This window comes from Excalfactoria chinensis, chromosome 7 (assembly GCF_039878825.1).
Source record: "Excalfactoria chinensis isolate bCotChi1 chromosome 7, bCotChi1.hap2, whole genome shotgun sequence".
Classification (NCBI taxonomy): Eukaryota; Metazoa; Chordata; class Aves; order Galliformes; family Phasianidae; genus Excalfactoria; species Excalfactoria chinensis.
This window is the reverse complement of record NC_092831.1, coordinates 19,583,017-19,605,750: the sequence shown is the minus strand read 5'-3', so window position 1 is coordinate 19,605,750 and position 22,734 is coordinate 19,583,017. Positions and strand designations below refer to the sequence as shown.

At 42.4% G+C, this 22,734-nt stretch overlaps 1 protein-coding gene and 1 long non-coding RNA gene across 3 annotated transcripts in view; one reads left to right on the top strand and one right to left on the bottom strand.

Moving 5' to 3' along the window:
• Positions 1 to 6,461, top strand: part of LOC140254828 (uncharacterized) — a 121,065-nt gene extending 114,604 nt beyond the window's left edge. For both annotated transcript variants that reach the window (XR_011904328.1, XR_011904327.1), the window contains exons 6-7: positions 325 to 616; positions 6,107 to 6,461. This is a non-coding gene — a long non-coding RNA (uncharacterized lncRNA). The remainder of the gene's footprint in view (positions 1 to 324; positions 617 to 6,106) is intronic.
• MTX2 (metaxin 2) overlaps positions 4,006 to 22,734 on the bottom strand; it is a 31,744-nt gene continuing 13,015 nt past the window's right edge. The window contains exons 3-10 of the mRNA XM_072341891.1: positions 21,784 to 21,830; positions 10,867 to 10,939; positions 8,513 to 8,589; positions 7,782 to 7,874; positions 7,004 to 7,042; positions 6,472 to 6,597; positions 5,739 to 5,815; positions 4,006 to 4,504 (exon numbers count right to left, since the gene is read on the bottom strand). Coding sequence (XP_072197992.1) covers positions 4,294 to 4,504; positions 5,739 to 5,815; positions 6,472 to 6,597; positions 7,004 to 7,042; positions 7,782 to 7,874; positions 8,513 to 8,589; positions 10,867 to 10,939; positions 21,784 to 21,830 — 743 coding nt within the window. The 3' untranslated portion in view covers positions 4,006 to 4,293. The remainder of the gene's footprint in view (positions 4,505 to 5,738; positions 5,816 to 6,471; positions 6,598 to 7,003; positions 7,043 to 7,781; positions 7,875 to 8,512; positions 8,590 to 10,866; positions 10,940 to 21,783; positions 21,831 to 22,734) is intronic.

The following is a 22,734-nucleotide window of genomic DNA, read 5'->3' as shown; positions in this document are numbered from 1 at the left end:
TTGCCTCACACAAACAGCTCCCAGTCCACACTGTTTAATGTTCAAATTCATGACAATGGTTTCTGTCCTCCTAGGGCAGCAGGCCTTGCTGCACTGATTCAAGGCCAACACTGCCAGCAACCTTTTGCCTATGGGGTACAACTCTGAACATCCAAAAAGGATGCACAGTAACATTGCCACTTTTCTTGTGCAGTGAAGAGCTACATAATTATAAAACATTTCTAAAAATGGGCTTTGTTTCAGTCTGCAGCAATCAAATCTGTTATACTCAGTAAAGGCAACTCTAAACAACAAAATCCCTCTTCTATTTGTTGTCTTCCTCAGCCTACAAGTGCCTGCAATACAAGTGCCTGCTGTACCACCACTCTCATCTCTGAAACCAGTTTCTCCATCACCCCACAGTCGATGCAGATGTTGCCATAGTCGGGCAGCACAATGCCACAGCAGCACCCTGGGAACAGAGGAGCAGTTATTTCCACCACAGCTTTCCCATTTGGTTTCGCTCTGTCAGGAAGGAAAGCAGCTGCCACTTTCCAACAAGAACTTATTCAGCTTGAGCATCTCCGTGTGAAACAATTAATGGAACAGAAAGGCAATGAGAAGAAATCCACCAAGGGTAAGTGATGTACACACAGTTCAGACTCCACAGTGTTCATTCACTTGTAGATAAGTGCTTTTACAACCATGTGTACCACTTTGGCTGAGTGATCCTTGCAGTTCTTGTGGTGGAGCGTATTCAAAGGATGTACGTTAAGCCATGGCACAGCTGCTCCTGACATGCCTTGTGCTAGAAATCTTATTTTTGTCCTAATTTTGGGAAATAAGAAGTTCCTGCCTGGCTTATTGCTGGTCATGTTTCAGCTTTTCATTCTTTTTCTTGAGCTGTGCACAGCAGCTCAGCAGCAGTCACTGTCCTTTACAGGACTGCAGCTTCCCAGTTAGCAAGCCATGGTCCTCAGTGCTGAGCTCAGCTGCTCTGCAGCAAAACTCATGCTAGCAGTGTTACTTATGAAAGCATCACAGCTTCTTGTATTGGTGGAGCTCAGTGTCCTCCACCTATGAGTTTAATAGCTGTCTTCAACATCGGTAGCAAAGACTTTTCTTGTTGCCTTCAGTTTAGAGATTGCATAGAAGGACGTGCAGTTGTGAGCAACCCAGGTCTGCTCTTAAGGAAATCAAACATCCTTTTTAAATTTTATTTTACTAATGAAGGTATCAAAGTCACACTCAAGAAGCAAGAGGAGGAGGGGTTAAGCTTTCAGAAACTATTCAGGTTAGCCTGCAGATCCCTGCATGTCCTCTCAATTCAGAATTGAAAGTTCCATGTAATTTGCCTGTCTCCATATCCTTAAGTGCAGTCTGGGTAGCTCAGATTTACACAAACTTTGCTTGGAACAGATCACTATCTTTTGCTGAACCACTTCCACAGCATCTGGGCATGTTTTCTAGATGACACATTCAAAGTGGGTGAATATATATGGTACCTCAGCAGGTTTTTTTCCTGTGAAGTTAAAATCTTGCTAGGTGTTACCACACAACATTTGCAATGACTATCAGTTCAGCATTCCAAGTGCTGTCTTACCAGTGCTCGCTCATCCTCAGAGAAACCTGTTCTTGCCAAAATACGGCAATGGGGTTTAAACCAACGCTGTCATTTCAAAGCAGTCTCTCAAATTCAGTAAGAAATAGGCCAACGGCCACTGCATTCCCTAACAGAAGAGGAATACATGCACATTGGTGCTTCTCAGGCTGTGTGTAAGTTAATGCCCGTGCAACGGTAGCTTTGAAAATCCAAGTAAATTACTCCCACAGTTTAATTTACTGGTATCAGACCTGCCAAAACCACTGAAGCCAAGTTAAATCCTGCATTTGTGAATGGTGCTCTGAAGTCCATAGGAAGTAAATCCAAGTTTAATCCATCTGGATTAAGATACTTCTGTTTTTATCCAGGATTCCCCACCTTTGCGGCACTGCCAGCTTTCAAACCTATCAGAGAGGATTTCTCTCAAAGTAGTGCTTATCACAATATGCCATTCTCCCCAGTCCAATAAAACCTCCACAACAAATTCACTTCCTAATTTTTACAGAGGTGACATCAATGCAGGAAAGGTGACCCTAATGAAGCTTCTGGGCTCTCAGCTACCAACATTCAAATAGCAAAATTGTCACTAAGCAATCAAGAGATGATTGTTTTGTCTGAACTCCTTTTCAAACTAATGCCCAACTTGTGAAACTGAGAAACTGAAACACAGAACAAGGGCAGCATTCCTCTCCTAGCAGAAGTGATCTGGTAGATAGCCAAGCCCCGCTTACACACAGATACTTACCTTAGTTCAACTCCAGTGCGAGTCCCAGATCAGAAAGTAGGCAGCAGGAATTCAGCTCCATTTTCCAGTTAAGCTGGCAATGCTGGTCCCTCGCAGTATGAATAAGTAGCAGTGGTTCATGAGCCACAGAGCCAAGAGAGACCCAGCCAATGCAAGGCATGTTGCTGCTTTCTGCTCAGGTTTTGAGGATGAAACAGCAGCCAAAAATCTCAATCACTGCGTAACAGTTCAAGCCATTCTGACACTGGAAGGTACAGCCAAATAAATATATTTCATGGTACCAAAACACAATGGTTCCAACAAGTCAGACTGCTCAGGCAGGTTCCCAGTTTGTATTGAGTGCATGAGGACTGGTTTTGCCACCAGCATTTTCCCTGGGTCGTTAGCACTTCTGGAAGAGCATCAAGCACAACTGACACAGCAAAGCAAAGTGATGCTATTTAACATGCTCAAAGAAATACCAGAAAGACAGAGGCCTACACAATCTCTCTTTCCTTGAAAAGGTCCATATTACCTGGGTTTTTGGAACACCAGAGGATATAGTTTTGCTTACTGCTGTATTACTGTGCTGATGTGCATCACAGGCTATGGAGGCAGGAGGACTGAGGCATGCCAGCCGCAGGCTCACACACCACCTCATTTTGGGAAGCAAACCACCCCAGCAACTATTTCAAAGTTTAATAGCAGTGTTAACATACTGAAGGTAGAAACAGACAGGCAGATGCTTTGTAAGCAGATTTCATTTCAAACAAAGAGTGAGACTAACTGAGGAGAAAAAAATGTGGAATCATAGGAAGGAAGGAAAAAAAAAAAAAGAACTCTGATCTGAAAACCGATGGTGAAGGAAAAGTAAAAGCAGGAATAGGGCAAACAGAGTAAGACGCAATGACAGCCAGTAGCTGTTCTCACACATGGACACAAAATAAGGACTGACTAGAATCTCATCAGTTGTAATGTTGCAAAGCTACAAGACATTTTTGTCACTCAGTTCCTGAATGCATTTTGGCTGAGGCAGGAGAACTTCACTTCTCCAATGCTGTCCAAAACAGCAGTGCGGACTGTTTACCATACAGCATCCTCCACATGTCATGCCAACAGGATCCTACTTATCTAACTTACTCCCATAGTCTGATCACCAGACATTACCTCTGATGCTCCTACCAGCTGTCCAAGCAGATGAGGATGAACATCCTGTTTTCTGCCTTATAGTATCTGTTAGAGACAGCACAGGGAAGCTTGCACCTCTGTTGCTCAAAGCGGCCTTGCCCTTCATGGTGAGCGCTTCGACTTAGCTGTCAGCTACCCAACTTGGACAAGCACAGCACTTTTTTACTTTTCTTACTGTACTGCAAGGGCATAAAGAAAGGTGGAAGCGTTATTCTAATAGGAATTGTATGAGGGGAAGGGAAAAAAAAGCCCAGAGCCCTACTTTTAACCACTAGTTTACAAATGCTGGCATCGTTGTTGACATTAATTTTTGAAGTACAAGCACATGAAAGGCTAGGGAGTACTGGCACAAGGAGGAAGTATTTTTCTATAATGAGTTTTATTACAAAGTCAAATGATTTGTTTGCTATTTTATGCAAGCTGTGTTCCTTTTGCCTTTTTACTGTAAGGATGTGCAGAAACTATTACACTGCTGTGAAGCTTAGTGAAAGCCATTTAGAAAGATCAGAGGAACTTTTAAAAATCTTTTATTCTTTTAGTACGGATACAGTATTCTTCCAAGGTCACTTCAGTGTAAGTGGCATGCAGCCTATTGAAATCCAGGTGCCCACGCAGTCATTTCAAGTTAAATGTGCATGGTTTATTCTACAATGCTAAAGCTACATTTAGACAGGAGTTCTTTGCTTCAGAAGGATTTGGCAGCTTCAAAACCAATTGAATAAACATTTTTAAAAGCAACTCGATAAACAACAAAAACCAAAACTGAGATGCAGCACACCCTGACCATCAAACAACATGCTTATCTCAGTAAGGACCTCTTAGCAGATCTGGCTGAAGCAGTTGCAGAGCTATCTTTATCTTGACCTTCGAAGTACTGCTGCTCTATTCGCCTACAAAAGGCTGTGAGGTTACCGTAGTTTTTCACTTTTTCGGAGAGTTCATCAGTGATTAGTTGAGTAGTAAGGATTGTGAACAGGTGTCCAAATACCAGAGCATCTAATTCAGTTGGTCTGTAAAAACAGAAGAACAGAACAGACATTTTGGAAGGCAAGTCCTGATCAAGAAACATCCCATTTCTGGTTTGAGTAACTTCCAGGTAACCACGCAATCTAAGAACTGAGAATTAAACAAGCAACACTGAATTTAGCAAGCACGTGGGAAATGAGCGTAGCATGAGCAGAGTTCTCAACATGCCATCTTTCTTTCCTTTTGGTAACTGGGAAACATAAAAATGATGCTGGTAGAAAGGGCACAGTTACTGATCAAAGTCAGCCATGCTGGTTTTGTTCCTGCAGCTCTTTTCTAAATAAATAAACAACTCAACTAAAAATTAAAAACCAAAAGAGGGGGAAATAAAGCCCTTCCCATTCCTTTTTTGTGCCTTTTCATACTCAAGAACGACTTAACCAATAAGAAAAGGAGCTCCAGAATGAAAACAGCTGGCGACATTTATTTCATGGAAGTGGACACAAAGCAGGTGTCACAGAAGGCTTTGCAGAAATTCCAGCATGCTCTTGGTTAACTGTCACACAAACATAGGGTCATTTTGCTGTTTTTCAGTGTTACTCCCTTAGCTGTGTCTCATCCACAAAACCCCCAGCTCTGGCTGTAGAGGATACCTACAAACAAGAGCCTGGGAGACCTGGAGGTTTTCAGCTCAGTTCATTACACTATCGTTATCAGCCCTGAATGCAACCCAGGAAGTACCCCATGGATGTTATTTAGCATTTAATTGAAATATGTAAAAAACCCACTGAATTAAAGAGAGAAAAAAAATAGCATTTTGTAATTGGCATCAACGAGTGGAAGCAAAAGACATCTGACAAAGGCCAGGTTGTTGTTTTATCTCCTGTCCTTTGCTTAGTAAAGGACACTGCTTAAGAAATGCAATTGAATGTATCTTTCTTCGTTTCTTTTTAAGAAATTAACTGTATGCAGGTGCAAGCTTGTGGCCCACGTGAGCTGTGGTGCTCTCTTGATAAATAAACGCAAACAGGAATAAAAATGAATTCTCAATTAAAAAAAGCCTTACATAAACTTTCCTTTTAAAAAATCTATAGCAGCTTGTTTCTGAAATTGTATTGCAGTCACACGTTCAAATTTCCTCAACCCTTAATGTAACATTAAACAGAAGGTTTCCATATATATTAGCGTATAGCTGTATGCATGTTTGTTATATACATGTATATAGACAGACAGGTGGTACTTTTTGTGGATGTACCACTTCTGTAGAGAGTAACTTACTGCTTATTGAAGAAATATGGCTGTGTTCCTAATCTCTGGGAGAGAGCCTGACAGCACTGGTCTACATCTTCAAGCACCTATCAAAACACACAAGAGATAAGATAATCGTCTTGTCAGGAAAGAGCAACAGTAAATACAGATATATATATATATACACAGCTCCTTACTGTATTTGTGCTGACAGGGGGAACAAGGAATATACAGTGTTGGAGCATCAAAAGCTGTTAAAGGTAGCAGCTAAGTTTTATTTAATCACACATTTAACATGGAGCCAACTCTAATTAAGTGCTTTCCGAGGAATTTTTAACTTAGCTTAATGAAAGGTGCTAACTTACTCATCAGAATGCTTTCTTTTTTCTTTTTTTTAGACTTCTGAGAAGTGAGGCTACAGTCCTGCAGTGCATGGCCTATTAACGCCACAGGTGAGGGGCAGTAATTCAAAAGCTGTTTTTCAGGACCACCAGGTAAACTAACATGAACAGAGGTGCACACGTGGTACAATATCCTTCTTCCCACTCCATCAGACTGCACATCATTTAAGATCATAATCATAAGATCACATCATAAGATTTATCACAGCTGATGACAGATACCTGACCTCACATAACTCTTTAAGCACAGAATTTTGTTGAAACAGTTGCAGCTAAATGAGATGTTATTTCTCTTAAGTCTTAAATAAAAGAAAAATGGAAAATGCTGGGAAGAAGAAATAAGCTTCACCCCTCATACCAACCTGTTCAAGTGACTTGCCAGCCCACCCAATGGCCTTCATCTTTCTCCTTATCTCCCATTGCTTCTGATAGGACAAAATGCGGTTAAGAGGCCAGGGGTAAGGGGAGCCATACCTCGGGTGAGTAATCTTTGTTAAGAAACAGAAAGTTACTTTGTTATAATATCAAACATGCAGACAGCTCTATTTAGAAAACAGCTAATAGTCTCATCTTTCTACCAGTAAGAGAGCAATAGAGAAAGAACGTTGTGTGATATGTTGCAATTATTTCAGCAGAATTTATTGTTTTTAGTATAACCATTTAAAATTATTACCTCGGAAACATATGCAGAACTCCTATTTGTTCCACAGTCACATACCTCCGGTAAAGTTACAACTTCCCTAAATTGTGTATGCAAGCAGAATTCAAGTGAAAAGACTGTATCATTAATGGTACGGAGCTCAATGTTTCATTTATGAGTAGGGACTTCCATTTGTGAGCAAAAGTGTTTTCTCATTAAATTTTAATTAAGATAAATGTTGCAGAACCACTCACCTCCTCTACTGTAACATCATCACACCACTGCAGATAGAGCTAGGAACAGAAAGAACACTTACTACAACTTCCTAATAAATGAGAATACAGATACAATCATTTCTCACTAGTAGAATTTTCCTTTCTATATTAGATTATATTTCCATTTAGTGCCTTCTATTAGACTTCTGCACATAGTAAAGAAATTAAAACTAGAGTCACAAGCCCAGCTCCAAGTTGCTGTCTTGCAAGCAGCAGAACCAAGCTGGAGCCAAAGGCCCACTCTAGTTGCCGGTGCCACACACAGCTCAACACACAGGTTCCCAGCCCACACCGTGTGCCTGGGGGTGCTCCTGCCTGCAGACACTTCCAGCACCAGCACCACATCACATTAATGGGCCGTGGGCACGACCCGCAGGGCAGGCCAGCCTCCAGTAAGGCACAAGAGTGTGCGTGGAAGGCGACGGTGGGGCTGTACAGCCAGCTATGGGGTGGGGCAGGACCCCAAGGGCTGCTGGTGTTTTTCATCAACGCAGATCAGGCCCTTGTACAGCTACAGGGCACGCTTCAGACAGGTCAGGGGAGCTGTACACATGGCTCGTGTCTGCAGGAATATTTCGTCAAGTAGTCCACAGGATCCAAAAAATTTATTCCTGTCTCAATTCACCTTAAAAACTGATGACCTGATCTAAGATTTAATCTAAGAACAAACACTATTTCCAGAACAAGAAAATATCACGAAGCATTCTTGGCTATAATCACTTATGGAAGTATGTGCAGTTACTATGGTTTGCTGTACCTCTGCTGTCAGGAGCATATTATTGACTAGTTCCATGTAGGCTTTCATCTCAGCTTTTTGGACTTCATCCAACCCATCGCTGAGAGAATGGCCCTAATGGGGAAAGAAAGAGACACGTAAGAGAGGATATTGGAATATTCAGCATTGCCTGACCCGAGGACCTCAGAAGCCAATGAGCTCTGGCTCAGATACTGATCTGTCACACGGCACATAACAAGTTACACACACCCTTTCTACATAAAGCGTCCTTTACAATGAAAAAGAAATCATCATAATGTAACAGAACTGATCTGCAGTAAATGTAGGTTATTACCAGTTGCAGGTGAGCACACAACCCGTGTCATGAAGTAAACACAGATTTCCATCTGTGCTACAGCTGTATGAAGTGCTCAGTGAGAAGACAATGTTGTTGAAAAGACAGCTTCAAAATTTACACCAGTAATTTCTGGGTTTAAGAATTCTGAAGCAGTCGTAGAAAACCAGCTGCAGAAACTGGCAGTGATGTGCACGTGTCCTGCATGGAACCTGCTTCCTGAATTTGAGGTAATGTCAGAGTGGAACGTTTCCCTCTCAGCACTCTCACTTCAGAGCATCCTTCTTTTGAACCAGCACCAGACTGCTGCGCCGTTTTAAACAGCGAAGTAACATTCCAGAAGAGCACACCAACTCCACAGCAGCGCTAAGGAAGACTGGTACGCAACCATGTTGTGATGCAGACTGCATGTTATTACCTTGGCTTTCACAAACTGCACTATGGGCCCAAGTTCGGATACTACTTGGTTTCCCACATGAATAAAGGGCACTTTGCCTGGAAAATAAGAAATGTATTTTAGTAGGAGCTTTTTATACACGTCAGCTATCATTTCATATTTTCAAAGCAATTAAATATCGCATGTAGGCCTGAACATCCATCTTGGGTTTTTTTGTTGTTTTTTTTCCAGATGAGCACAGGTAAAGCTTTTACATATGAAGCTCACACAGCTTTCATTTGTAATACCCAACGTAACTTCCCGATCTTCCTTCTGACCCGCTTTGACATGCAAGGCTTGCAACTCCCTATCTCAGAGTTATTGAGTGAGATCTATTGACCTGTATTTTAACAGTGGATTTTGCTTTGCTGGAAAGTGAATTCAGCATTTCTCTGAAGTACAGGTGGGAAATCCCAGGCGATCAGACTGAGCCCTTGGACAGTCTGACAACAGGACATTCCCACCCTCCCTTCCAACCCGCTAGCAGGGAATGGGCTGCTGAAATGAATGTGGGAGATGTGGCACCAAGCCCAGAAAAGCAAGCAGGGGAAGCAAAATGCACGCTCAGCAAGGCAGGATCTTGTCTCTCCCTCCTCCCATCCTCCAGATTTCCAGTGACTGGGACCAGCTCATGAAGAGGATCTGAAGGCTCCTCCTTCAACCCACCCTAACAACGCTGCTCGTTCTCTAACTCTTCAACCAACTGCAACTGACAAACATCAATCTGAAGCACTGTGTAAATTTAAGACTAAATGTTTATGATTACTTACATGACTGAAATAGGCCATAAGACAGAGACAGATGCTGGGCAGTTTGCATTACTGAGAAAGCCCTCATGAACACATACAGCAAAGAAGCCAACCAGTGCAGTGGAACACGTCACGCTCTTACTTTTCTGACTCTGCTTTCTACAGAGAGCCCGAAGATCAATACCTGCCCAGCTCCAACCATATTATTAGCAATACATGCATTCCTTTCCACTGACACACATAAAAGCTACTGCTGGCCTAGTTCACACGGAGTTCATGCTCACAGCACATCCAGTCTTTATTTTCGCTCCGAGATTCACTCTCACTGGCTCAGCTGGCCTCAGGGTAAAGAAGTGAAGTGCACCACACTAAAGGCTGCACTGCATCCATATGCTGAGTACTGTGAAAGAAAACGCAGACCCCTCTGAGCTCCAGAGCTTCACAGTTTCTGTCAGGCTACACTTCACACACAACAGCCCTCTGGTCCTCCACTTCTGACTCCCTCCTAATGGCTTTTCTTATTGTGCAGACTATGAGGTAAATAACCTTCACCCCAAAAAGATAAGATGCACACCTGGGTACTACTGTTGTGAAATGGTTGGTGGCAGAGGACTGGACATCAATTAAAAACTTGTTTCAAATTATCCTTACAGAACCAAAATATTGTAAAGAAAGGCAATTGGGAAAGTAAGTAAGTAAAGGAATAAGGGTAAAAAGACCATGTGTATCCATGTTTAAAATTGAGCTGGTATCAGTACCAGCAGCAGCAGAACCAGTACAGGAGGCAGCCGTGCTGACAGGCAGGCATCAGCTAGAGGCAGGCAACTGGCAGAGAAGCACCTCCTGCTGCAACAAAACATTGGGAAGGAGTGCAAGGACCACCAGACCGGAGTGCCTGGCAGCCAGCAGCTCTCGTTAGGTTTTACGCAACCTTCTGGACCAGCCTCTGGGAAATCTGAGGCAACCAGTCACCTTCAGCAGAAGCAACCGCATGCTTCACATGCTTAATTTATTGCTGGTGGGTTTGGTGGGGTTCTGGTCTGGGGTATTTTTGTTTGGTTGGTTGTTTTTTTCCCCAGACAGTCTCCTTTATCAGAGAAAGGTTTATAATCACCTGTCACCCTCAGCTGACAATGCACTCACTCTTCATTTTCACCCTGTATTTACATACTGGCCATTATCTCTCAGGTAAGGTAACAAAAGAGGCTCTCTCCAGTTTTCTCACCCCAGCAATGGGAGAATATACCAGCACTCACTGATCAGCAGGAATATTCCCTGGATGCGGAATAAAGACATTCTTGGAAATGTAAGTCTTTCTGCTTAGGCCTTTTAGAGAAGATTGCCACCAGAGATTTGAGCTGTCTGACTGCCACGCCGGAGTACTGCATTCACAGCCTCAGTTCTACATTGTATCACCGTTACTTGACATGTAGCTGTTCTAATTGTTTATGGGAAAGGAACTGGTGAGGAGGGGGAAGGCCCCGCACAGGGCAGCGCTGACCGACTGTTATCAGTGAGAGAAGGCACAGTTGCCATGGTACCAAAATGGAGGTGTAATGTGGTAATCTAAATGAAGGCTGCACTTACCAGATGGGGACATGTACTCAGCATTGGCCCTGCAAACCACCCGAACCGGCAGATTGCACATTTGCAAGAAGGCCTGGAAACAAAGAATGGAAAGAGCACTGATACACCAGTGACAAACAACTGCATTCTCCCCGATACATTTGACTGCATCTCAGCAAACCATTAGCAGTACCTACCAAGAACAGTTCTTTGCATAATGCTTTTAAGAAAAAAGGAAAACCAAGGCTTTTGTAACTTCTTCAGACAATTGCTTATCATCCAGCCAATGGCTGGAATTCCTCTAATTAAGATTCTCTGCCACACACACTCTTAAACGATGCAAAGAAGCGGTGCTGTAGCTGCAAGAAATGAAGTGACATTCTGCTCCTCCTGAAAATCACAGTACGTACTTCTTGGGGCTGAAGCTGGCTAACCAGGCTTACATTGTGTAACACAGCAAACACACACAGCACCTTCCCACATTGAAACAGTCATCAGAAATGTTGCTTTACACCATGAGCACGCCTGCTTTATTCATTTCCTCTAATTTATGTGAACTGTAGTGACTGCAAGTGATCCATTTACTGTTTCCTTCATCTCCAGCCCTGGATTCGAACACTCTCACTGGAACACCCGTTGTTGTCAGCAGCTGCCATTGCTACAAAAGCCCTAACATGTTTCTGTTTAATATAATAGCAAAATATCGAGAAATGTAATTTGGATGTATCATGGAAATTAGGAATCTTAATCTCCAGAGTCTCTCACAGCTCAGCTGAAAACCTATCATTCATTTTGTCTTTGCCATTAGAAAGGTCAGAACTCCAGATTCCAACGTCACACCTTTTTATCCACTGTGGCTGGAAGCTAAAGCCAAGGAGGCCACTAACCATGAAGAAAAATGCTGTTGTAAGTTGAGGGACATGCTTTGCATTCACCGTAGGCAAGCAGAGCAAAGCCAAAATGCTAAGATCTTCAAGGATGACAAACAGTGCAGCATAGTTCTAAATCCTGTTTTGGAAACAGCTGTCCCAGCCTGAACAACGTGTACTCCATTTGCACTTCAGTCTCATTTGGGGGAGGTGGTAGAAGGTTTCCCAAAGGAAACAAGGTACACAGCATCCAGCAAAGCCCTGTCACTGGCTCCCAGAACCTGATCTAACCATAACTATATTCAGGAAATCAGTGCCTATGGCAGAAGGGCACCTCTGCACTACATAAGACTGCAGGGTGCTAACAAATATCAGCATCAGCCCTGTTCCTAACTTTGTGGCTTCTGTAGTACCCATCAAGCAAGCAAACAAACCATTCCTCAGGTGCTTCATTCCCAAACCCTACCCCAATCACTGATGCTAACAGTACCCAGGGGACAAAAGCCAAAAGCTTTGGTACCTTCCAATGCCTCTTCCAACCAACTAAGAACCCCACCGCCCATTACATCATTTGGCTCTCACTATTTCAGATGACCTAAGTGAATCCCAAACCCCAAATTAAAGCAGGGAGCCATGGTCACAAGCTGCTAAAGACACTGATTACAGCTGACAGGAGCGTGGGCCTCTGAACCCGAGAGGCTCTGCAAAACCCACCAGTAACCCGAGTTTCTGCACATTTTGATTTCTTCAGCCTAACCCCAACTGAAAGAACTGCTCGGGAGCCAATTACTACACACCCACGAGCAGATGCACCTCTGCCAAATGCTGAGAACTTTGCCCTAGTCTAGAATAAACTGGTCATTAGATTGCCAAACCTCATCCCAACCAGCACCCCTATAACTGCTTATAGCAGCAAACCTCACCCACAGAGAACACAAGACACTGGCCACATGTGACAGCATCACACTTTCTAAGTGCACTACCACCAGAAATCAAGGTTCCTGTAGTCTCCACTTCCCAAACACAGTAAGAACACCCAAAGGAATCATTCTTAAACAGGAACACAAGAACATAAGGCACTGTCTCAGTGCTGTATCTCTGCCTATTGGCTCTGCAGGCTCCAGCGATGGTGCAGACTGTTCCAGCTATTGCCATTTGCATCGTGTCCTCTGCCCAAACTGGGGCACTGAGTTCACTGCAATTCTGCATTAAGCTTGAGATGAATTTTAAGGCCACCATGTACTGTTCCCACTGCTGGTTCAGACGAGAATGTCTGAACTGTGCTGGAACACATGAATAACTAAAAAGCTTGTGAGCAGAGACAGTGTCAAGCAGAAGGAAGTAAATCAGAACTATTTTTACATTTCCACATCAGTGCCTCAAAAATGAGATATGCCAGCACAGAACAGCCAGGTTACACGAGTTGCTTTGGCAAATGCTTGTCTACTGTACGTTGGCTCCTCCACAGTACAAGGTTTGTATCAAAAGCACGGCTTGTGTCGTGAAAAGCATTCCTCAGCATCGAGGTTAAATTATAAACAAAATCTTTTTGGTGTAAAGAGTTCAGCCAAGATTCCTGCAGAAATCTGAACAGTACTTTCCTCCCTCCTCCTCCACAATAAACATCCACTGACCAAGGAACATTGACCTCTCTAACAGTTGGCAGGGGAATTCTATCTCAGTCTCTGGCCTGGCTGGAATTGATGGAGAACATGCTGCCATTTGGACATCTCGGAGCTGCAAACGTGCTGGGTCCACGCGCCTACTTAGCACTTAATAAAGAAAAGAGAACTGAATTCTAACATGGAAACAGATTTTAACTGGGCACAATAAAATGTTCACTGCTCTGCGTAATAAATATATTCCAGCAATAGAAGTCAGTCAGCGTATCCTCTGCAAGCTTTAAAAAGGGACCCTGAAATACTCACCAAAGCACAAATAAATAACCAGAAAAGTTCCTTGGAAGTGAAGAACTGCTGTTGTGCCTTTAAAAAGTTACAAGACTGGGGAATTAAAATACCAGTATGCTTTAGCACACATCTGTACAAGAAGCATCATCTATTCAGCTTAAGTGCCCCTCAAATATTCTTGTGCAGAAAAATGAAGGGCAGAAGCTCCACAGTGAGCTTTCACCTTAAGGGCTCAGCCTAAGCAACGGGCCTGGCATCACCACAGGCATACCTACATTCTGTTATTGACATAAACATGAAATCTTTCCAAACTGCTGGTTCTAATGACACAGGTGGTTCTTCACTCCTGGGCACAGTGAATGCTCAGACATTTACAATTTCTTTTAGAAAACAGATTGACAACAGTGCATTCTTACAAACACTCGTTGTCAGAAAACCTCAGACTGTTTCCTGATGTGTTCAGCCAGAAGAATTCAATTTCAGACAGCAACTGTTTGTGGCACAAACTCTTACCAAAACAGGTGAAACTGGCAGAAATTTAAGTAATCCTATAGAGAGAACACAGGACAGAGAAGACAAAAGCAGCAATGTCTGTGAGGCATTATCTTGTTTAACATTTTAGCCCAGTGATCAAGGGAGGACTTGTTCCCTTTTTGACCACTCATGTAGGATGTTTCATAGCAGCACATTTGGTGTGCAGATAGCATCAAACCACGAGGTTTCCAGTCCTGGCAATAGATGCAGTGGAACGCAGCTCAGAACAGCTCCTTCTCCCTCTGTACTTGGCACACATGATCTGAGCAAGCCCCCAGCACAGCAGTGTTCCGAGTGCTCCGGGAGCAAAGGGTGAGAGGGAAGGCTGCAGCCACCCCAGGGTGGTTCTGCTCAGATTTATGAAGATATCAACACCCCTTCAAAGACACGGCATCAAAAGCTGAACGACCTGAAAGATCAAGGGCCCAGCCTTATTCCAGGACATCAGAGATCACTGTCAACATCATAAATTTGGCTGATCAACTTTAAAAGAGGCTGAAAGGGGCCAGCTGAATTCCGAGTAACACACAAGCTAGTTAATCAAACCCTTCTAAAAGCTCACCTAAGAACTGGTGAGAGAGGCAGTAACAGCAGAACTAGAAACCTGACACCAGCGGAGCACCAGCAGAACTGTCAGCCCCCAAAGATGCTTTTAATTCTAAAGAAAAGCACTGAATTCCCCTCTCTCTTTTTGTCCTCTGTGAAAAAGAAAAATTACTACAGCAGAACAAACAGAGCGAACCCACAGCATGAATCTCTTTCAGCAGTTAGGATTCTCACACAAGAACCTTAGAGTAGTTGCTTAACACCTATCCAAAAGAGTTAATTACTAGGATCGATTAGAAGATATGAGGGTTTGATACTCCAATTTCCCCTTGTCCACACTGCAGATCAGAGATGGCTGCCCAACAGACTTTATACAAACAAAGGAAACTTAATTCAAGCATAAATACACTGAAGTAGCTACAGCTGAAGGAAATCAAACCAAAGTACTCATTTATTTTAGAAGCCCAAGCAATTTCATGGCTCATACTTGTTAACACTGCTTTTATGAGTGTAATAAAATCTCAGGTTGGGAAGAACTGAATTTATTCCCCTGGTATCAACAGGACCTCCTCTTTTATCCATGCATATCTCTTGTTATGTGCATTTCTGTAAACTTAAAAGCAAGGGCCCGACTTTCTTGATCGGTATTGGCACTTGAGAACTACCAAATCAGAAACCAGGAAGACAATCCAGATTAGTAACTTGTGGTCATTATAATGTCCTCTACAAAAGCCCTTCGGTTATTTCTGGACCAAAATGTGTCCTTTCTTTGGACAAGGTTAATGTGACAAACAGATAAAGATATTAAAAATAAAGGTTTGGTTTGGTGGAGTCTGCCATCATCTCTCCCAGACATGCTCTGTTCTCCTCTTCCCTGCAGGCTAACCAACCCCAGTTCTCATGCTTTTCCAGTCTCCATTTCACCTTCTCTTCTGGCATCTGGGAAAGAAAGGGAGAAACACAAACAATATCTTCATAGCAATGCTACCTCTCTCTTCTTCCAGACAGAAAGTACAGGGTCTACAAAGCTTTTACTGCCTCTGTGTACCTTCATACATTCCCATGTGTCTTGAGCACCTCAGGTACGGTGGACTCCACCATCTCCCTGGGCGGCCCATTTCAGTGCTTGTCATTCTATCAGTGAAGACCTTTTTCCTCGTACCCAACCTGAACCTCCTCTGGTACAACTTCAGGCCTTTTGTCCTACCACTACTCACACAGGAGAAGAATCCAACCCCCACCTTACCATAATGTCCTTTCAAGTAGTTGTATAGAGCAATACTTTCTTACAGCCAAGCTTTGAGGTGACACCTTTTAGTAAATAAATTAGCAATGCTATGCATATCATTCGTTACAATCATGGCAGGGACACCTCCTGACAAAATTACCAAGTACATTTACAACAACAACAGTGTAGCTTACAGGACACAATGAACTGAAGGCTCACTTTATTTTCTTATACTTAACCCAATTTCAAATTCAGAACGTAAATAGTATGTTGGATTTCAATTACTGAAAAAAACAATCAGTGCTACTTTGCCAAGGCCTGCAAGCACAGAGCTCAGAAACCCTGGCCCTCCCCTCCTCTCACAGAAATGACACTTCCAGCTCTGCTGCTGCCGCCCTCCAAACAATGTACGAAAGTGATGCCATCTTGTCTTCCCATAATGACAAGAACAGAAAATGACTGCACATGAAGTACAGTGGGAAAGAGTAAGAGAAGAGAGGGGGGAGTTTTGTATTTATTCCCTTGGTTAATTGGTTTATGTAGCAGTTTTGCCCTCACTTTCCCTTCCTCTTTGCCCTACCCAAAGACTGGACTGTTTGAACACTGCCAGTTGGAAGCATAACACTCACCAGATAGCAAATCACCCCATCAGAGCTCCATCACATCATCTCTTCTTCCCCTCCAGTCCCCTCTCAGAATAATACACAAGAGCAAACACACACACTCATTAAAAATGAGTTATAACTTGATGTAAATCATATCCAGATTGCAGTTTCCGAGATCAGAGGAAAGAATGAAATTGCTTATGCCAAGTCCCAAATAGTTCACAACTTATATCCCCACATGAGGAGCACTGTTTTCAGATGGCACACGCTCCAGGCTTCATTCGGAGAAGACATACTCATGATTAGTTTTTTAATAAAGAACGATCCATTGCAGGCATCTCTTATTCAGCAGCACTGCTAAATGCGCCCGCATAATATGGCTGTGAAGAAAGAGCAAAAGGCATTTTGTTTTCATTCTTACACTATTACATGAGCAGACAAAGGAGGACAATATGCCACGACAACTAAAGAGTTATTCTCTGCTTTATTGCAGGAACGCATTTTAAAATTAAAAACCATGAACAAATCCACAGTATAATTCAGTTTTCATATCAAACAGCTGCAGACCCTGTAACCGAAATAGTATGTCTACGGTTATAAATGAAAACTGCTCGGTATCATTCTTTGAGTGACAGATTAAATTCCTAATCCGGTTATGGTAATGGCCACATTTGTAGTTTAACATAAATTAAGAGCTTAATTATATTTGTGACTATTTTAAACAAAATAACAAATTCCTTTGTACCTGTGAACATAATTTATAGCAAAGCCACCTTCATTCTCCAAAACAATCTATTTTACACTGCAGCACAGCACTGCTCTAATGGTATAATGTAATTCTTGTTGTAGAATGTGGAAGGAGTAGACTCAGTGGTAGCACAGAGGTTTTGAAGATAAATGAAGATGCTATTCATTCAGGGGTAATTTCATCTCAGAACTATATGAAAGATGTTTCACTCCCAAACAGTACCTCTACGGCTTGGGATTTAAGCATGTTTTCAGCTACAACATAATGCTGCCAGATTGATTATGTTGATTCTGCATTTCTCATCGTGAAGAACTTCCAGTTTTTGTTCTCTTAAAAAAAAACAACAACAAAAAAAAGTCAGATTTTCATTTCTCAGCCTTGGCTCAACCTCAGCAACAAGTTCACCTCCCTCCTCACATTTTGCCTAGTGGAAAACTGAGCCACAGTTCATACACAAAAAAAAAAAGTCACAAACGTGCAGAGAGCAATTAATCATGCGTGATTTACACATTCATTTGATTACTTGTTGAAGTAAATAAGCAGTTAGTCTATGTAACACAATTTTAAATTGCCCAAACATCCTTCTGTCATTCAGGACTAAGAACAGACAATTCTAAACGCACTTTCCTGGAATATATTAAGATCATTTACAAGGACATCAATTGCACAAGCAATTAATACATATCTTAACGTAACGAGCTGCCGGCTGTATAACCTCAGGATAGCTATGAGAATTTTCACAGTCGTGAACATTTCTGACAGCCTTTTAAGCAAGGCTCCACTGCTACCCGCATAAATATTTCAGAAGAGCCTGTAATGACAGAGGCAGCCAAAACGCTCGCATTCCTCCCTGCGACAAGCTGGGGCAGCACGCAGAGATGCTACTGCTGTTCTTGCAGCCGCAGGCCTGCAGAGCACAGCTGTGTGCGCCCACTGCCCCCCCTCTGCCCCAACCCCACCAGCCTTCACCTGCATCAGGCACAGCAGGGGGATGGGGCCTGGGCAGGCCCTCTGCTTCAGACTGAGACTGTCTGCTATGGTTATTTAGTTTTAATCCAAGTTTGTGACTTAAAGTAAATGAAAAAACTGTAATCCACCAGCTATGAACACAGCAGCATCCTAAAGCATAAACACACCAACACGCACACATCTGGAGGTCCTTAGGTCTGACAACTAACCTTCAGAGAAACAACTGTAATCCACATCCTAAATCCACAGAAAGGTTGGAAAAGACCTCCAAGATCATCAAGTCCAACCAATGACAATGACAACCCAGAAAACCCTTCAAACGCGTTCCCAGCATACACAGTTCTCTTCCAAATCAGAATTTATCTTAAGCACTGGACACGGCAGGTAGAAGTTGTACAATGTGAGGCAGTCAGGTCTGAGCTGAAGATCTCAGAACTCATAGGATGGCCCCTTCCTTCCAAAAGGCCTACACTTCTGTAGTAGATTTCCAACAGCACTCTGTTAAACTCTCTGTAATTATTCACAGAATGGAATGCATAGCAATCTACTGAATTTGAAATGAAGCAGCTTTTTAAAGCAAAGATAGTATCAATCTGTTAAATGCATTCTTACACTACCTGAGTATAACATAATAAATCTCAATTTCTTAGGTTATCATTTTAAATAGTAACTCCATCTCTACCTCCTTTAAATGTGGAGTTGAATTATAGCTGTGTATTTGATTCTGAGTTTTGGCGACTTTTTTAGTATGATAAGAATGATAAGCAGGAATGCTGTACTTTGGAAGCTGTATGGTAAACAAAGGGAGAATGCTTTTAACTGTGAGTCACAGTGCCCAGGAAGCATACGTATATTCATTAACGAGAACAATGCCAAACATCTCACGAGAAGAACAGAGTTTTCATTCTAAATGCAACATTCTCATTCCTGTAGCTGGAAAATCATTGCTGAGATTAAAATCCCCTGAAGTGAAAATAGCACTGCATTCAATATCAAGGTTCTGCAGCCTTCCTTCTCTACAGCACCATATAATACAGTCCTTCAAGTTATCAAGCAAGGAGTACAAACACCAAGTGGTACGTGAGACAATGCACTAGCTCACTGGCAGTTAGGTTGCATTTTCAGCAGATTCAAAGAATCTGCACACTGTAAAAGAGGAAGGAATTCTTCATTCGGTGTGTGGAAGAGGATAGAAGAATTAGAGAACATGGGTAGGAAAGGAATTAAACAATAAACCAACCTAGCAGGATCAGCAGAGATTCCACAAGAGAAAAGGCATTTGTTTGTTTGTTAACTACTGAGGACACCACCAGTACAGCTGCTCAGCAATTCCCAGCATTCTCTGTCCTCCCCACTTGCACTGCACATACTTGCACTGCACGTACCTACTTACTATGGCCTTGGATGTTTTTGTTAATTTACATGTAACTCCCTGTATATCTGTTTCCTGAGAGCTACCTAAGAACAACATGACACAGGGCTGTTGTAAGGGGACTCCGAGAAAGATGCAGAAGACCAGTTCCAGTACAACCAGTGTCCCTACATGAACCGTGTTCCTAAGGGATCTGATGGCTGCTGACTCCACGCGCTCTTCTGAGCAGACGCATTCAAAATTCCAATGCATTTCCACCTCGTGAAAGTTCATCAGGCCATGACCAAGCCATGGATCTGCTCTGGTGATAGTCACGTGCCCAGAATCCCTAACAGGGGAAGGAGAATGGCAACTGTGGGGAAGAAAAAAAGCTCCAGGCACCAGCTCCTATTTCTCTACTTACCCACTGCTCCCATTTACTCCTCAGGGAAGGGGGAGCAGGAGGGAGAGATATCCAGCAAAAAGATAAACAGGCTCCTATCAGCATAAAATGTCATTTCCGAACCGGAGGAATGCAGCAATTTCCTTACGCAAACTATGCTGGTTTAGTCAAAGCTTTCTGATCTCTTAGCCAGTAATACATAACTACAGCTCCTAGTATTTCAAACTGGATTGCACACACCAAGGATAACTATTCTTTCCCAGTCAAAACCTTGTTACATGGGTTCTTCTAAATAGATATGATTCCGCAATAGAAAATTGTTCTATAAAGTTGAAGATCAGATATCTACCAGAGCTGTATTTATAGTCATGGCTACTATCAGCTGTCCAGCTAGAGAATATTGAAGAAAAACAAGCGTTTTTAATATATTATAGTTAATTTATCATCTAAGTGACATGTGTAGGATAACAATGGACTGGATACAGTAAAGTAAAATGATGCATTGGAAAAGGAAATTTTAGGGTTATGTTATTGCTTCTGTTGTTTGTGTGTTTTTAATGCAAGCCACACCTGTGTGTGTCGTTACATGGCAAGAGAATACATAAGATCCACAAAAAATACAGGATTCTGGAGTAAAAAGAAACGCTGAAATCAAGGGAGCAGCAAAAGCACTTATTTGCTTTACTGAGAGACACAGTATAAAACACACCAACACAAAAAAAAATATATATATTGTCCCATTTATTTGATATATTAAAGATGACTCATTTTTCTAGCAGAAGATGAAGGTACCTTTTGTTCTGACAGAATTAACTCTTTAATGATATTTCCTATATTGCCAGACTGGGAGGAAAAAAAGTTAAGAGATCCAGCGGGTAGTTAACATGATCATATAATCCCAATCTTTTTACCAGTAAAGTCAGTTACAGTCTCCAGTGTCCCATGAGGCTAAATGAGAAGGGATCCTCTGGACAGTCCTAAGAGACCCTTTGGTCTTGGCTGACAGCAGCCAAGCCAGACCACACACCAAAGCAAGAAACAGGGGAACAGTGCAGCTCCCTGCTACACAAAGCAGTAGCAAAGCTACTTTGAACAGGAACCTGACAGACATCCTGCTCACCACCACTTCTGACAGCCTGACCCCCTCTGCTAATGGGAACACATTCCCTCGAGATTTGGGGTTACTGAACCTAACAGGTTAATGGAGTTTATGCAGACTTCACAGCCACAGAGGTGCTTTTACGTCAGTTAGAGATGCAAATTTGTCAATTATATGGACTATTCCTACAAACCACACTGGATCTCTATTATGTATATATGATAGCTCTCCTCAGTTTCACCAGAGACACATGGAGATTTGATGCCTGCAGCACATCTGTCTGGAGATGGGGGTAGCAGTAGCTCTGAGAATCAAATAGCAGCAAGCATCATGCAAGGGGCTACAAGGGGGACTGACACCACTGCTGACAACAGGGGCACCCCACAGGGTCCCAGATCAGGAAGACAAGCAGATACCATATGATAAAATACAGCATAAATACAAGTACAAGCAGCAGCACTCTGTACAGAACATCCCAACCCTCGTGTCCTTTTGGTTCTGGCACTTCAAGGACAACACAAAGGAAATCAGACAGAGGAAATAAATAAGTCACTGCTTATGACAGAAATAATTCTTAAATTATTCATTTGGGTAAATACAGACATTTTAGCTAGAAGAAAATCATTCAAAACCTAAAATAGAAATAACATCTTTAGTTTAGAAGAGATGACGTTACCTGAACAGCAAGGGAAGCTGCATTATCAGAGAGCAAAATCTGGTCTTCTGTTGAAAGAAGAAAGAAAAAAAAATCACAATTACAAAAAGCCGTGTCTGTTTACCTACTGACCTGCAACTGTCATCCTGAGTTGCATTTCTTACAGGTAAAAGGAGCAAATATACAGTTGTTACGGAGCCAGACTAGAAAACCTGCGACATAAATATTTTGTTTAAAGTACCAGGAATATTTCTCCTGCAAATGCAATTGCATTTATCATACACTACCAACAATGTACGATAAAAATGCTCACGACTGAAAACCAAACGCTTGAGCTTTATGCCAATTACTCTTCTTCTAATCAAAGTTAAATAAAACCGCATCTTCATAACTCCTCTGGCTAGAAAGTAAAAGCATTCAGAAAGCTATAAAAACGGCTTGCAGTTAATACTGCGCACTGTGTCTAGGTCTGTCACACAAAAGAAAGATGACAAGTTCACTGCAATAAAAATTCCATGCTTAGAAGACTAGGGCTGCTACCTATTAGTCTTCATTACTTTGCAGTCTTCTGACAACTGTAGCAGGCTGCTGAGCCCCAAATGGGGGCCATAATGTGATCTGATGATATATGAAGAGCTGCTAAAGGGAGCCTGAACCATCCTAGCCTATACATTTTAACAGTTCCTTTTTACTGAGAGCCCACTTTACCACAAGACTTCAAAAATCTGCTGCCTCAGCTATTGGTGCAGTAAATCTGCCAACTGTGCCTGCAACCACATCATTTTACACTGCCTACAGCAGCCAATATAATGAGTCAATAATAAACCAAGGACCTTATAGGCCATGAATAGCTGGTTTATATTGGCAGATGTAAGCGTAGCTCAAACCTCTGACCAGACAAACAACACAAAGGGCTCTTAACAGTTGCTGTGTTTCCTCGCAGTTAATTATCTTCGAGCACATCTAATAGGT